The sequence below is a fragment of the Crocuta crocuta genome, unplaced genomic scaffold (genome assembly GCF_008692635.1).
Source record: "Crocuta crocuta isolate KB4526 unplaced genomic scaffold, BGI_CrCroc_1.0 scaffold168, whole genome shotgun sequence".
Classification (NCBI taxonomy): domain Eukaryota; kingdom Metazoa; phylum Chordata; class Mammalia; order Carnivora; family Hyaenidae; genus Crocuta; species Crocuta crocuta.
The window spans coordinates 5,484,937-5,501,712 of NW_027532591.1; the positions used below are offsets into that span (position 1 = coordinate 5,484,937).

At 40.9% G+C, this 16,776-nt stretch overlaps 1 protein-coding gene and 1 long non-coding RNA gene across 2 annotated transcripts; one reads left to right on the forward strand and one right to left on the reverse strand.

The window, feature by feature from the left end:
• Positions 1 to 869: 869 nt before the first annotated feature.
• On the reverse strand, positions 870 to 11,723 carry MAGOH (mago homolog, exon junction complex subunit). Its single transcript, XM_077779796.1, has 5 exons — positions 11,566 to 11,723; positions 9,120 to 9,178; positions 8,421 to 8,531; positions 3,155 to 3,237; positions 870 to 1,132 (listed from the first exon to the last, which is right to left on the reverse strand). Exons 1-5 carry the CDS (start codon positions 11,651 to 11,653, stop codon positions 1,033 to 1,035), a joined length of 441 nt encoding a protein of 146 aa, XP_077635922.1. The 5' UTR covers positions 11,654 to 11,723; the 3' UTR covers positions 870 to 1,032.
• A 112-nt stretch (positions 11,724 to 11,835) lies between these two features.
• Positions 11,836 to 14,959, forward strand: LOC144244493 (uncharacterized). Its single transcript, XR_013338959.1, has 2 exons — positions 11,836 to 12,723; positions 14,755 to 14,959. It is a non-coding gene; the product is annotated as an uncharacterized LOC144244493 (long non-coding RNA).
• The last annotated feature ends 1,817 nt before the right edge of the window (positions 14,960 to 16,776 follow it).

Sequence of the window (16,776 nt, forward strand, 5' to 3'; positions counted from 1 at the left end):
GTGTGTGTGTGTGTGTGTGTGGTGGAGGAGGAATCAGGGGGAGACACTGGCTTAGGAGTCAGAACACTTGGGAATTGTCCCAAACTGGCCTGTCTTGAGGAATTAGTTTATCCTAATCACTTCCCCTTAAATGACATTTGTCAGGCCCGGCTCCTTTCAGTGCCCGCAGTCTGTTCAACCAGCAATTTGCCTAAGGAAGCTATGCAATTTAGCAGCAAGAAAACGTTCCTACAAATCTACCCGCTTAACAGATTCCCACAGTATCCATATCAGCTAGGTCTCAGTTTGTTAATGTGTGTTATTTCTGATTTTAAAATGGACTATTAGTAAACTTTTCTGAGACCAGGCATTTTATCCCTTGTAATGTATTAAACCAAAATGTTTTCCTCCAAACTGAATACCAACAGATGTACCTATAAAAGATGACTTAAAAAACTCCAATCTCAATTATATCTCAATAAAGTTAGAGGGAAAAAATGCCAGTACATATCTAAAAATTTAGCAATACTTCATTAATATAAAATATCCAGTGTTCAAATTTCCTTACCAATGTCAATTTTATGTTATTTGAAGCATGATCCAAGTAGGGTCAAATGGTGTACTAATTATGTGTGTCTTAAATCTTCTTTAATGTCCTGGTTCCCACTCCATCTCTATTGTATGTTTGCAATTTGTTTATTGAAGAAACCAGATCCTCTGCCCTGGAGTTTCCTCTGGATATTGGTGATTGGATTTCTATTGTATTTTCTAACTTTTTTCTCTATTCTCTTATTCCTGTAAATTGTTAGTTATGTCTAGAGTTGATTAGATTTTTGGCGACACTTCACATAGGATGTGTTTTAAAAAAATAACTGAGAAGAGTTCACATGTTCAGGTCTTTATAAAATAATAAAAATTGCATTTTGTTTTGTATTTATTAAAGACGTTTATAGTTTATAAAAAAATATTGCCCTGATATACACAGAATTTCTTGATAATGGTAATTAAAAACAGGTACTCCCAACCCCCCTTGTGTCCGCACCAGTATTCAATCTAGATTGGCTTAATCTTGAAGTGTAATCCAATAAGACTGAAGACCAAACACTTCAGGTCCTGGACAAGATAATAAAATACTCGTAGGCCTTCCGGATCCCTATAATGCAAGAGGAAAAATATGTTTAAAAAGCTGAAAAAGCTGGGAAAAACCCCCACATTAAAAAACCCTATTACTTGTATACCAAGATATTCCTTGTAAAGGTATATACAGAATTAAAACTTTATTTTTTAATGTTTTATTTATTTCTAGGAGAGAGAGAGAGAGAGAGCGTGAGCAGGGGAGGGTCAGAGAGAGAGGGAGATACAGAATCTGAAACAGGCTCCAGGCTCTGAGCTGGCTGTCAGCACAGAGGCTGACACGAACCGTGAGACCATGATCTGAGCCGAAGTCAGATGCTTAACCGACTGAGCCACCCAGGCGCCCCCAGAATTAAAACTTTAAAAATAACCAAGTGTCCATAAAGAAGGAAAAGGCTATGTGTTATATCTTAAAAGAGACTATTATGTCATTTAAAATGTTAAAGTTTTTAATGGGGAAATACATTAAATGAAAAATATCACGATTAAAATAACAGACTGTTAATCTCAAATATATTTTTCGTGCCTTTTAAAACACAGTTTTTAGGGGCGCCTGGGTGGCTTAGTCGGTTAAGCGTCCAACTTTCGCTTAGGTCATGATCTCGCGGTTCCTGGGTTCCAGCCCCGCGTCGGGCTCTGTGCTGACTGCCAGCTCGGAAACTGGAGCCTATTTCAGAGTCTGTATCTCCCTCTCTCTCTGACACCCCCCCCCACTCTGTCTCTCTCTCTCTCCTAGAAATAAATAAAAATATTTTTAAAAGTATTAATAAAACACAGTTTTTAGGGGTGCCTGGGTGGCTCAGTCGGTTAAGCGTCGAACTTCCGCTCAGGTCACGATTTCACGGTTCGTGGGTTCGAACCCCGCATCAGGCTCTGTGCTGACAGCTCAGAGCCTGCAGCCTGTTTCCGATTCTGTGTCTCCCTCTCTCTGCCCCTCCCCCACTCATGTGCTGTCTCTGTCTCAAAAATAAACTAAAAAAATTTTTTTAAATAAAACATAGTTTTTAATGCACAGAAAATAGACAAGCAATACTCAAGGTATTAATGGTTGCCTAATAAGTTTATGGGTGATTTCCCCCTTATTTTTCTGTATTTTCTACAGTGAGCATGTATTACTTTCAGAATTAGGAAAACTTTCATTAAAAAAAAATTTTTTTTTAATGTTTTATTTATTTCTGAGAGAGAGAGAGAGAGAGAGAGAGAGACAGCATGAGCAGGGGAGGGGGAGAGACGGAGGGAGACACAGAATCTGAAACAGGCTCCAGGCTCTGAGCTGTCAGCACAGAGCCCAACGTGGGACTCAAACCCGCGAACCACGAGATCATCACCTGAGCTGAAGTCAGACGCTTAACTGAGCCACACAGGCGCCCCAGGAAAACTTTTCTTTAAAAAGAAGTAGTACTACGCAGGACCAAGAGGGTGAAGACCACTATGGCACAGCTGGCTAAGAACAAGAGGACTGTCCAAGGGAAGGCAACTATGCCTGACGTGGACTGAAAGTGAGCCATATCCAATTTCTAATCCTCCAAACAGAGGAGCTGCAGAGGCTGCCAAATTCTAAGGGCTCTTTGTAGCATACAACCTCATACCTTAACTTTATAATTTGCCCTGATAACATGAAGTTTTAAATTTGCATTCTAAATAATTTCAAGTTTCACCATAGACTGTAAGATATGGCCAACACTGAGGAAGGTGTTCATGTTTGGATCAATCCACTGAGTCTACAGTTTATTTCAAGCCCCTTTTTGGTAGATTTCATTTTCTGTTCTCGCCAGATTCTTACCTACTTTGGCTGTTCCTATGACATTACTCAGTATGTGTCCCTGAGAAGCTGTTAAGTACCAGTGACTGAATGAAACATCAAAAGCAACAGGAGCAAGCCCTGAAAATAATCCAGAGTGTCTCTCTACGAGAACATGGCTGGCTCCTTCTGTATTGCGTTTGTACAAGAGCTTACCATGATGGTCCCAATTTGGTTAAGGCTTCTTATCAATCTGCTGTAAAACAGACACATCTGGATGTAAGGATCATATGCACTTACTTGGATTGATTGACATCAATAAGAGAACCAATTTTTGATGTTGTGAAAGAAATGTGTTCATCTCCAATGACAATTTCGAGCTCCTAGAAACATTAAAAAAAAAATGAAGTCAAGCCAAGTTGGATTTTTCATCAACCCCACAGAAGATGTATCATCTGTCAAACTGAACAAACTCGATGACAGATGGTCACATAAACAAGACCACCTGACTCCGACCACTAAGCTGTGCTGGGTACTAGAAACAAAGATGAATTAAATACTGGTTTAGTCCTTGCATAGCTCATACTCTGAAAGGAAGATGTGTTTGGGATTTGGAAGAATTTACATGCTGTTTTATACAGGAGTGTTCATTGTTCGAATGTGAAGTAGCATGTATAAACCCTGTGTTTTACAACTACGAAGAATCTAACCTTTCTGGGCAACATGGGACAAGGAAAAGAACTCCAGACCTTGGGTTTGGTCCCAGCTTTGTCACTACCCAGCTGTATGCTCTTGGGTCTCAATTTCTAAACTATCTGAGGGGAGTGCTCACTGTGTACTAGCTATTGTTCTTGGTGGAGACAGATCAGCAAAATCAAAGGTCTCTGCCCTTGTGGAATTTACAATCTAGTGAGTCCTACTTTTTTCTTAAAGTTTTTGATTTATAGTTTTTAATTATGAAAAGACTAACAGAAAATATAAAAAACAGATTGTTAACACCCAAATATGAAAATGTTAATAGTCTGTCAAATTTGTGTCAGTTTTTTATTTTTAAAGAAATAAAACATTACACATACAAAGTTTAGGTTCACCTCCCATTCCATTCTCCTTCCTGCATCCCAGACGTTGAGGTGTATTCTTTCCACTCATGTTTTTTGGTTTGGTAGTATTTGGATTTGATTTGGTAGTTTTTACATTTTTACGTAAATGATCACTATATGCATCCTTTTGCTTTTTTCATCAACAATGTTTTTGTATGGGATCTAGTTCATTAGTTTTAAATGCTTTAGAATATTCCATTCATAGCTTTAGTGAGGCAGACTTAAGTTCCCAATTTATTTTACAATAACCAGTGGCAAGACTATTCTTCCAGGCATCTCCTTGTATGTATGTGAAAATGTCTCTAGGAAAATTCCTAGAAGGTGTTAAGTTTTTTCAGTTTTACCAGATACTACCAATTTCCTAAAATGCCTGTATTGATGTTATTCCCACTAGCATGTAAGATACTTTTCTCATATCCTTTTTTAAAAAAATTATTTATTTTAAAAGAAAGAGCACACAGTGGGGGACAGAGAGAGAATCCCAAGTGGGCCCTGCACTGTCAGCACAGAACCCAGTGTGGGGCTTAAACTCACAAACTGTGAGATCATGACCTGAGCCGAAATCAAAAGTTGGACACTTAATCAATGGAGCCACCCAGGCACCCCTTTCTCATATCCTTTTTAAAACCTGATGCCCCTCTCCTTTTGGCATTCCAATGGGTCTGAAATGGTATCTCATTGTTTTCCTAATTCTCATTTCTCAAAATGAAAACTGTAGATATCTTCATGTATTTATTGGCCACTTGGTTTTCCAGTTCTGTAAATTGTCTACTCATAACCTTTATACGTTCTTACCTTTTTATTATTAATTTGTAGTTCTTGATATATTCTGGATATAAACCCTTTGCAATATGTTTTGCAAACATCTTCCTTCAGTCTGTGGCCTTTCAACTTTATCATGATGTCTTTAAACAGAAGTTTTAACTTTAAAGAAGTCAAATTTATCAATCTTTTCCCTTGAGGAATTTAAAATAGTCCTTCTCTACTCAGAAATAATAAAAGATAGTTTAAGTTTTCTTTTATGTTTTACCATCTTGCTTGATTCCTATAAATGGTCTAACTTAAAAATATTCTGTAAACATACTGCAAATTGTACTGGTCTAATTTGTTAAATAATCCATCCTGTTTCTATTAATTTGAAAGTTCACCTCTGTCATACACTGTTCTGCGTTCCCATAATCTTCATAGGTTTGTTTCTGGGCTCTATTTTTTCTAAAGGTTTATTGGTCAATTCTGAGGCAATACCACCACAGTACAAATGACTACACCTTTTCAAGAAATCTTCAAAATTATCTTGGTTACTCTTGTCCCTTTGATCTTCCATGATTTATTTATTTAATTTTTACAAATAGTTTATTGTCAAATTAGTTTCCACATAACACTCAGTGCTCATCCCCACACGTGCCCTCCTCCATGCCCATCCCTCCTCCCCCCCATATCCATCAGTCCTCAGTTTTTGTCAGCATTCAAGAGTCTCTCATGGTTTGCCTCTCTCCCTTTTCCCCCGCCATTTCCGCCCTTCTTCTCCCCCTTGTTCCTCCGTCAAGTTCCTCCTAATCCTCCTATGCGTGCAAACATATGATATTTGTCCTTCTCTGCCTGACTTATTTCGCTCAGCATAACCCCCTCAAGGTCCATCCATGTTGCTACACATGGCCAGATTTCATTGTTTCTCATTGCCATGTAGTACCATGAATTTTTTTTTTAATGTTTATTTATTTTTGAGAGAGAGACAGACAGAGACAGAGCACGAACAGGGGAGGGGCAGAGAGGGAGTGAGACACAGAATTGAAAACAGACTCCAGGCTCCCAGTTCTCAGCACAGAGCCTGATGTGGGGCTCGAATCTACATGCTGTGAGATCATGACCTGAGCCGAAGTCGGATGCCCAACCGACTGAGCCACCTAGGCACCCCTGATCTTCCATGAATTTAATGCTGTCTTAGGTTTTAGGAAATATCCTGTTGTGATTTTGATTTAAACTACAGTGAATTTATAAATTATGATTTTTTTGAATTTATAAATTTTAATGAAATTGATACAATATGGAGTCTTTCTGTCCATAAAAATGATACATACTTTTGTCCTTCATAAAGCCCTTTCCCGGGGTGCCTTGGTGGCTCAGACATGATCTCACAGTTCATGGGTTTGAGCCCTGCGTTAGGCTCTGTGCTGACAGCTAGCTCAGAGCCTGGAGCCTATTTCAGATTCTGTGTCTCTCTCTCTCTCTCTCTGACCGACCCTCCCCTGCTCATGCTGTCTCTCTCACAGAAATTTAAAAAAAAAAAAAGCCCTTTCCCATAAGTTTTATACATCTTGTCAAATTTACTCCTAAGTTCTTACTTTTTTAATGTTTATTTATTTGTGAGTGAAAGAGAGACAAAGCATGAGCGGGGGCGGGGCAGAGAGAGAGAGGGAGACAAGAGAATCTGAAGGAGGCTCCAGCTCTGAGCTGTCAGCACAGAGCCCAAGGTGGAGTTCAAACCCATAAACCTTGAGATCATGACATAAGCCAAAGTCAGACACTTAACCGACTCAGCCATCCAGCCGTCCCCCAAGTTCTTTTTTTTTTCTTTTATTTTAGAAAAAGCATTATCATGAGAGCGGGGGAGGGGGGGGAAGGGCAGAGAGAGAGAGAGAGAGAGAGAGAGAGAGAGAGAGAGGAAGACAGAGAACCCCAAGCAGGCTCTTCAATGTCAGCTCAAAGCCAGACGTGGGCCTCCATCCCACAAACTGTGAGATCATGACCTAAGCTGAAATCAAGAATTAGATGCTTAACTGACTGAGCCAGCAGATTTAAAAAAAGGAAAAATTTTAAAAATTTTCTTTTACTCCCAAGTTCTTTATAGCTTTTGCTGGGATGATGAATGGAATTTTGTTGTAATTACCCTATCTGAAAAGCTGTTGCTAGCACATAGGAGTACACCATATCCTCTTCACAGGACTACTGTGATTGTTGAATGAGTTAACAGAGCTGAAAACGTTATCATGGTAAAGCAAAATACGTATATATGATTCGACAGAGGTCGTATGGACATAATTTAAAAAATTAACTTTAGAAATTAACTTTACAAAGTACTAAGGATTTTTTTTTTCACTCTACCTCAAGAGCTGCCCATCCTTTTGAGGTGAATTAGGAATGAACTTATCTGGGTTTTTATATTAACTTAATAAATGTAATTATCACTGAGCTTTTACTATACACTGGCTCTATTTTAGTCACTAGAGATACAGCAGTGGAAAAAAATTGGCAAAATCCTTGTACTGAAGGAGTTTGTGTGGGTACACGTGGGTGTTGTGGTGGGGGAGGAAAAGGGATACAAAAAAGCAAACAAGGCAATTGCAGACAATAATAAATGCTACAAATAAAACAGATCTTATTATAAAAAAAAAAACGAACCAACAATGGGGAGGGACATTTTAGATTGGATGGATAGGCAAGACATCACTGAAAAAGTGATGTTTGAAGCCTGCAATAATAAAGACAGTCTTGGATAGAACATTCCAGATAGCATGTAGCAAATGCAAATGTCCTAAACTAAGAACCACCTAGTTGTGTCTGAGGAACAGAAACTAGGTCAGTAAGATCTGAACACAGTAAGAGATTGTGTGAATGGTCAAAGATAAGGCAGGAGTTTGGATTTTATGATTTAATAAACGTTTATTCATTTTTGAGAGAAAGAGAGAGCAAGCATGAGCAGGGGAGGGGCAGAGACAGGGGCACAGAAGATCTGAATTGGGTTCTGTGCTAACAGACAGCAGTGAGCCTGGGCTCAACCTCGCCAACTACGAGATCATGACCCGAGCCGAAGTCAGAGCTCAAGCAGCTGAGCCACCCAGGCGCCTCTGGATTTTATTTTAAACAGAATGAAGGCAGTGGAGAATTTAAAATTAGTGGAATACATGCATTTACATTTTAAAAGATTAGTCTGGCTTCAGGATGGAAAAATGGTCTATACAGGACAAGAAACAAATCAATTAGATGTCTGGACCAGGAAGGGAGCAGCTGAGGCAGGGAGAAATAGCTTCCTTATTAACACAGTCAAATATGACACTGGGTTTTATTTTAATTACCATAACGGTCTTCAGAATAAACGTGTAAGCATGAATTTAAACACACATACTTAGTTTGCTGAAATAGCCATGTTCTATTTATCTCTGTATCTTCACAATGCTTTGTCCATAGTAGTTACTCAGTAAGTGAGGTGGGCAGTGAAAAACTCTGAGAAGGGCTCTGGGGAGAGTTACATGGAGAAATCCAGAGCTGGACTCTAGGTGGTCAGAAGCACCACTTGCTGTTGCTGTATCCTCCCCTGTAGGATTAATGCTTCCTTAGACAAAGTGCTGGTAATCTGCTTTGTGTCGGGATCCTTACCACATACACAGCTTCACTATCATATGCAGGGCAGTAAACCTCATCTTATTTCTAAGATTTCTGCACTACAGGACAGTTGCTAAAACACTCACCTGCCGGCCTACTCGGTCAGGAGGAGGCCACAAAGCATCATCCTCTTTGGTAATTTCACTGTCATCAATTATTCTCTTCAGTTCCTCCATTACACTTTTATGTACATACGCCTGAAAGCAAATTGAAAACTGGAATTTCAGTTGCAAGTGTTCTGACTTAGACAAGGATGAAAGGTAAGGCTTACAAACCTAAATCATGTGTAAAATACCAAGTGCCATGCCTGGCATCTAACATGTTCAATGATGTTAATAAGTAGCAGTTCTGGGGAGCCTGGGTGGCTCAGTTGGTTGAGCGTCCGACTTCACCTCAGACCATAATCTGATGGCTCGTGAGTTCTAGCCCCGCATCAGGCTCTGTGCTCACAGCTTGGAGCCTGGAGCCTGCTTCGGATTCTGTGTCTCCCTCTTTCTTTGCCCCTCCGTGGTTCACACTCTGTCACTCTCTCAAAAATAAATAAACATTAAAAAAAAAGTAGCAGATTCAGAGTTAAAACCAACACCTGCAAGACTTTAAATGATTACCAGTGATTGATTCAGCACTATGAAAGAAAATATAAACTAAAAGAAGATGTGAGAAAAACTTTAGGTGTCTACAGATATGTCTCTACTTCTCCATTCTTCTTCAATACTACTCCCAGAAATAACAAAAATAAGACAAAAGGATGAATTGTAGTAAAAGACTCTCAGAAGGCTCATTACCTCTTTTCTGATCATGACATCATTTTTGTAATTGCTGTTGTTGGCATATCTCAATTTCCCTGTGAGGAATAAAAAACATTCAATGTATAATAAAAACAGGAAAAACACATCATTAGCTCACCAAGACTATCAGTTGTTGCTTAAAATGTATACTAGCTTTCCCTTCAGTGTCTTACAGATTTACTATTTATACTTTTGGGGTTCCAACAACAGCAGTCTTTTCAGTTCTTTAGGCTATTAGATAGCTTCAAAAATACTGCTGACACTGAATTATAATTCTTGCAAAAGGCAGCTCAGGTGTGATAGAAGAACACAAGCAAATCCCATCTCTGCAAGTTAATGTCCTCAGCTGAAAACAGGGATAGTAATTGGTAATTTACTTGCACACAGGGCCTCCTGAGGCTCAAGTGAGTTGAAAGCAGCCTGACAGCTGTACAATGTTGTGTAGGGTCTGATCTGCATGTGACCGTGCAACACTCTGATCTACTCCTGTGATGGAAAAGTTGTGATTTTATTAATGAGCATATTTGGCATATAAGGCCCTCTGTGTCTATGTGCATCCAAAAGGCTAGTCAGGGTATATGGTGGGTATGAAGGAAGAGATAAAAGGAAATAGGTGATTTTTTTTATCTTTAGAACAGAAGGCACACATGTAAAAAGAGCCAAATTAATTAATGCCTCACTGCCTTGTCTCTCTTGGTTCAGTTCATTCTCCACACAGTAAACAAAGTGATGCAGCAACACACCAATCTAAATAGGTAACTCTAATACTCTGATACTGACAATAGTTTCTCACTGCCTTCTTGATAAAATCCAAATTCTTCAACATGGGAAACTGCTAAACGAGCCCCTGCCTGCCTTTCAGGTTCACCCCTGCAAGAGTCCTCTCTTACACAGCTGGAGTTAGTCACACTAATTGGTTTCTGCTTGGAACCTCCCTTGCTGTTTTTGGTTTTCAGCCTCTATCATGTTAATGCTGTCCAAATGCCTTCTTGACTCATCAGCCTAACCAACTCCTACACATTACTAAAGACTAACACCCCCCCTTTCATCAAGTCATTGTATGCCCGAAGCTTTCTCTGACCCTCAGGCTGTTAGGTGCCTTCTTTCTGTTCCAGAGTCTAACCGTTTCTTTCTACCACAGCACCCAAAACGGTGTCTTGTCACTGTTTACAACTGGGGTTTGTCTGATTCATCTTTGTGCCCCTATTTAGTGGGAGTTTTCTTTCATCGTTGATTCCTTTTCCTTCACCTCAGTGGCCCTATCCTAAAAATCCCAAATCCTATCAAACAGCAATGTCCTACTTGATTCTGCCTCCAATAGTATCCTAAATCCTTCTGTCCACCCTGGTCCCAACCAACATCCTTTTGTCTGGAACATGTAACGGTCTCCTAATAAGTCTCTGAAAAAGTTCCACTCTTGCCCATTCTTCACTCAATAATTAGAATGCTTTTTCAGGAAGCGATCACATCTCTTCTCTCCTTACAACTTTCCAATTGCTGGGGCCCCTGGGTGGCTTAGTCCGTTAAACGGCTGACTTCCGCTCAGGTAATGATGTTACGGTTGACAAGTTTGAGCCCAGTGTCAGGCTCTGTGCTGACAGCTCAGAGTCTGGAGCCTGCTTCAGATTCTGTGTTTCCATCTCTCTCTGCCCCTCCCCTGCTCACGCTTTCTCTCAAAACAAACAAACAAACAAACAAAAAAACGAAACATTTAAAACAACAACAAAAAACCTTTCCAATTGCTTCCTGCTGCATTTAGAACAAAAATCCAAACTCTTTGCCATGGCCTATAAAGACCTACATGGTGTGCCGCTGGCTACTTATCTGACATTGTCGCCTACTATTCTCCCCCAAACTCACTACTCTTCAGCCGTACTAGCACCTGAAACATGCCTAGCTCATTCATGCCCTGCAGCCTTAACACTTGTTACTCCCTCTGTCCAGAACGCTCTTCCTCCTGAGCTTCACAAGGCAGGCTCCTTCTTGTCAATTAGGGTTCATTTCAAATATTATCTTTTCAGAGAGCACGCCAGTGACTACCCTGCTTAAAAGCAGCTCACCAGCAATTTTCCCATGATTTTAGGTTCTGACCACTCCGTCACTATCTGGAATCTTTTTTATTTATGATATCTCTCCCAGCACCAGAATACAAGTTCCACGAGAGGAAGCTGGTCTGTCATTTACCCAGACTGTGAAAGAGCCTGGGAAAGGAGGCACTCAATGTTTGCTGGATGAAGCATTCTGGCAAAAAATGTCACCAAACGGAAGTCTCTACATATGAAGAGAACCAGTGGAGCGGACACAGAAGTGATCCTTTCGGATCCGAGCCGCAGGCATCAATCCCTTCCTCTTCTAGTTCCTCGCACGTTCCGGAAACCCGGCCTCCCCGTTCGCCCGACCCCAGGCCCAGTCCTCGCTCCTGGGGGCCAGAGGCCGTTCTTACCGTCGGGTCGGAACTCAAACTCCAGGAACTCGTGGCCGAACTTGCCCTTGTGACCCACGTAGTAACGCAGATAAAAGTCACTCTCCATGGTTCACAAGAAAGCAACCAAACTTTACCAGCAAAACCTCACTGCCGCTGTTTGCGCCCAACACTGACGTTTACCAGGGCGCGCGGAAGTGACGTCAAGGCAACGCCTCAGGCCTTAGCGAATCTGCTCGCTTGTCCCGCCTCCCGGAAGTGGGGGCAAGTCTGGCGCGTTCCCCTGTGGAAACAAGGCTCCTTTCACCTGGAGGCGGGGCCAGTGCAGCTCCGCCCCCTCAACCAGAGGCGGGAACAAGGCTCTCCCTGCAGGGTTTTCCTACGCTTGAAGCCTGCCCCAGTGCCTCTGGGTTTCCGTGGCAGGTGTGGGTGCGGACCTCGTTTCGACTTCGGGTTGAGCATCCCGAGTGCTGCGCCCTTCTAGGCTCTACTTGTGTGAGTCAGACAAGCTGTTCACCATCTCTGGATCTAGGTCTCAGTAGTAAAACGTGGTCAAATGACCTGACTCCACGGAATTCACACGATGGCACCTGTGTCAAAAGTTGGCTCCCAACTGAACTTTGCCATTTACTGACCAGTTCAAGAAAACCGTTCCCAGAGACGCTTTTCCAGAATCCACGGTGGAACTAACTTCTCTCCCATTTTCTCTCTTAATACTTTGTATTTCTTTTTATTTCTACCGTTCCCTTTACCTCACTGGTCTCTAGAGAAGGTGCTGTGAGTAGAACTCTAAATGAACCTTTGATCTCCTACTCTGGTTTTCTATACACTTTTTACCTCGCTGGGATTCTCAACCCTGGCCGCACAATGGAGTCTTTTGGGAGCATCTAAAAAATACTGATGCCTGAGCCCCACCCCCCAAATAAGCCACGTTTGAAGAGAAATGCCCCAAAGGCCATTGACTTTTCAAGCCCAAGTGGTTGACCTCAGTGAAGGCGTTCTGGCTGTGGAAAATTTTTCCTCCTTGGGTAGGCAAAAGACAAAATCCTAATTATTAGAAGCCTGCTTTAGCTCATCTACGTTTCAGCCAGAAAGGTCATGAAATCAGTTCCAGAGACAGCTGAGAGGGCATCATTCCTGGGGCCTGGCTACTATAACTGTATACTATTCTGTACTCAGGTAGGGGTCCCTGAGTCTCATTCCCAGTCTTACCCTTACTCTTTTCCTTCCTGAAAAAAAATAATAAGCAGCAGAGTATAAAGTGCGGGTGATGGGGAAACATCACTGGAGGCTTATGTTAAAATAATTCTTGTATGACTATGATTCACTGTGACTGAAGGTGAATTGATTAACTTTTTGGACCTCAAGTTTATTTTTAAAATGAGCAAAATAATGTTATGCATCTGGCAGGACTGTTGTAAGGATAGGAAACAATATCTTGGAAATTGGAAAAATATTTTGCAAACTGTAAATTGCCATAAAACCATAAGGCATTTTCTTAAAAAACAAAAACAAAAAAACACTGGATATAGGTGGTACCAAGGAAATTGTATAAGAGAAGGATGGGCTCTGTTTTGACAGCTCAGAGCCTGGAGCCTGCTTCCGATTCTGTGTCTCCCTCTCTCTCTGCCCCTCCCCTGCTCACACACACTCTCTCTCTCAAACAAACATTTTTATAAATTTTAAAAAGAGAGAGAGAAGGGAATTAGAGGTATTAAGCACCTAATAAATGTGTACTCATTTATAAGTGCTTGTTCTTTGAATCCTACAACAACCTTGAGGTGGTAATTGACATTAAGTATACAGAGACATCAGGTAATTACCATGAGGTTACTTTCCAAGAGTGAAATTATAAAAATTATAATGTAACTGTTGCAGATATGGCAAATAACAAAAGTTTTGAGAAAATTTAAAGTCCACTGGACTCCAATCAGGCTGTAAAGTGACCCACGGTATGGCTGAAAGAATAGGGTCTGTGTATTTGATGTGCCTGAATTCAGCATGATTCACTGAGTATTTACTGTGCTATGTGCTGGGAATACAACAGTGAGCAAGACAGACCTTTATAGAACTTGCAGAGGAGGCAATTAAGGAGTATACAAGTAATTATTATGTAGGAGATAAAGGTTACAAATAGGGGAAACACAGAATACTATGGAAGCACATAGGATGGCTCCTAATCCAGTCTAGGGGCTTAAGGGACATCTTCCTGAAGGAAATGTTCCACATAGAGGGCCCAGAACCATGTGGTTAAATACAGAATGAGGCTGTGCATATAGTACTCAGGTTGGAGACGGGGCAGAAGCCAAACGGCTTACAAGCCATATTAAGGAGTGTGGGCCACAACCCAAAGGTATTGGATTTTAATGCAAGGGAAACAGATGAAGAGCTTTAAGCAGGAAAGAAGAAAGGGTGGTAGTGACGCAACCTATTCCATTCTAGAAAAAAAGTCACTCTGGCTGCAATACTGTAGATTGGAAAATGGAAAGAATTAAAAATAAGAACTTCAAATAAGTAGCTGTTAATCTATGATCATGACAATCCAAGATAATGGCAGCCTGTACTCAGGAGATAATGCAGATAACAAAAGTGGATGGATTTGAGACAGAATACTATAATGTGAGGGCTGGGCAAAGGAGATTAAGATGTGGCCAGAGAAGTAGGGAAAAACCAGGAATATGGGGTCATATGAGCCAAAATAAGAGTAATCCAAGAAGGAGTGTCAGCAGTGTTAAACTGCTTCCAGGTCAAGGAAGATAAAGACTGGAAGTATTTAGAAGATTTATAATCAGGGAGGTCCCAAGTGACCTTGGTAAAAGCAACCTCAGTGGCATGGAAGGGGAGGTGGGGCAGAAGTATTGGTATGCAAATAGGCAAAGTTGTGGAAGCATAAACTCCCTAACCCTAGGAGTTGGGTCTAAGAGAATGGAGAAGGACTTGTGGAGGAGTGGTCCTAAAAGGAATAACAAGGACAAACAGGAGTTAGCCAGATGAAGAGGCAGAAAAGGAAAATCTAGGCAGAGAATGCCGCGTGTCCAGAAGGGCTACATGTGCAACATGTACTTCGGGGATATTAAATGTAACTGAGTGACTTCAGGCAGTTCCTTCACCCACTTCCTCATCTATAAAATTGGAATGATAATATTGATAGTATTTATCTCACAGGACTTTTAAACTCCTTCTTAAATTTATTTTTTATTTGTTTTAAAGTAGGTGCCATACCCAACACAGGCTTGAACTCACGACCCTGAAGATTAAGAGTTGCATGCTCTACCAACTGGGCCGGCCTGGCAGCCCTATCTCACAGGATTGCTGAAGTTAAAAAAATCTGTGTGGAATACTGGGTACACATTAAGGACTCAATCAGTGATAGTTCAACCGCCCCCCCCCATTAAAGCATCACAATGAAACAATACTTTCAGATTTTAAAAAATGAATTTAATCTCTCTCTAGAAACAGTGCACTGGTTTTACAAATGTTCACATTTGGTTTTTCGTTCACCAAGATGATGTCAGTACAGCTAGTGAGATGCAGCCCACCACCCTTTGCTTCTGGATCAGAAACCAGACTGCAGAGGGCACTGGGTACAGAAGCTAATGAAACTCAAATGACAAGACAAAAAGCAGAAATGGTTAGTGTGGCCCAACATTCTAACATGCCTGTTACATCAAATATGGTCATTCAAGGCTGNCAAGGAAAATTCATTTGGGTACAATGTGATGGAGTCTGCAAACCAGTACTTCACCCCCAAATTAACAACAGCTGTATAGAACAAAATGCTATTGTAAAACACATGGTTTGTACAGGTATGTTTTCTCTTGTAGTTTTTGTAAAAAAGTATCAAAACCTTCATGTCTTTAAATATATATATACATATACAGGTGGCTTTTTTAAAATTACTTTTTATAGCACAAAGTGTTTGCAAATGCAGAGGGTTTCTGCTGATTCTTGACTATGCACATGGTGCATAGCCTGAATGAGCAGAGCTTCCTGATTTCTTATATTAACTGAAAATTTGAAGCTGTAATTCCTCCACCTCTAAGTTCTCTGTATCCTGAAAATCCCAATACCCTAAAAAATACATTGTGAGAAGACTCCGATACTCTATCTTCATGCATTGATGGGAAAGGAAGGTATTTACTCTGAATGTTTAATTGCTAACTCATTTATATTCCATGAAACAATGAGTGTATGGCTGGAGTTAGGGAGAGGAGTGAGGCTCGCATTCCTGTGCTCTCTCCTGACTCCCACCAGCGCCTGACTAGACAGTGTTTGGGGTTCACTCTGCAGACTAGACATCTCCAAAATTTTGTTTTCTCACTGTTGAGAAAATCTCAGAGGCTCTTGACAACATGGAGTGCTTCTGTGAAAATTCCATTACCCTTATACTCAAAAAAAGTCAACTCAAACGTATGAAATGCAGTCACTATTTCCCTTTGGCCACTAGAACGCTTGAGGCTAAAGACTGTCCTGTCTGCAAAGCGCTGGCGATGCATCCTGATGAATTTTCCGTGGTGCACTTGGTGCCTCGTACACAATAAACAATTAAGAAATGTTTACATAATTGAATCAGAAATTAAACATAAGTATTCTATAAAGTGCTTACATTGAACCTGTCTTTCCATCCAGCCTCCTTTCCTGCTAAGTCCCCCTTGAGCCTTCTGCTCATTACAATGAATTACGTGCAGCTCCGTAAAGTCCCCATGCTGTTTCATGCCTCTGTGTCTCCTCTGCCGGAAGCAGCCTGGACACCCCTTAGTTTTTAAGACTTAGCACAAGGTCACTTCTACAATGCCCTTCTTGACCCCATTCCTCATCTCCTTGTGTAGAAGTGACCTATCCCTCCTTTGTGCCTTAATATACTCTGGAAAGAATCTATTCTCTTTGTTCCGCATGTCTTACTCTACTCTTACTGTGAACTCCATAAGGACAGAAAACATTTGATTGACCTGTACATCTGCAGTGCCTGGCACTTAGTTGGTACCTAGCAATTGGTTTCGGTAAGTGAATATACTGCAATCACAGAGAAAGCTGGAAGGATCTATAGTACTTATTGCCATAAGCTGAATTCCCATCTCATCTTGAGGTTAAAGGTCACCTCAACCTATTTTATAAATAATCATGCTATCAAGAGTAAATAAATAAACTTTTAGTTTTCTGTTTCTGGAAGGCTCCTTCTGCCAGTGTCTTCATAATTCCACTGGAAAGATAGGCCATAAGGTAGGCAGCAGG

What these genes read in the sequence shown, in the direction of transcription:
- MAGOH (XM_077779796.1), bottom strand. Translation starts at nt 11,653, where the DNA reads ATGGAGAGTGACTTTTATCTGCGTTACTACGTGGGTCACAAGGGCAAG. An exon ending in GTTTGAGTTCCGACCCGACG is followed by an intron (nt 9,179 to 11,565) that starts GTAAGAACGGCC and finishes TATTCCTCACAG; the next exon opens with GGAAATTGAGATATGCCAAC. An exon ending in ATGTCATGATCAGAAAAGAG is followed by an intron (nt 8,532 to 9,119) that starts GTAATGAGCCTT and finishes ATTTGCTTTCAG; the next exon opens with GCGTATGTACATAAAAGTGT.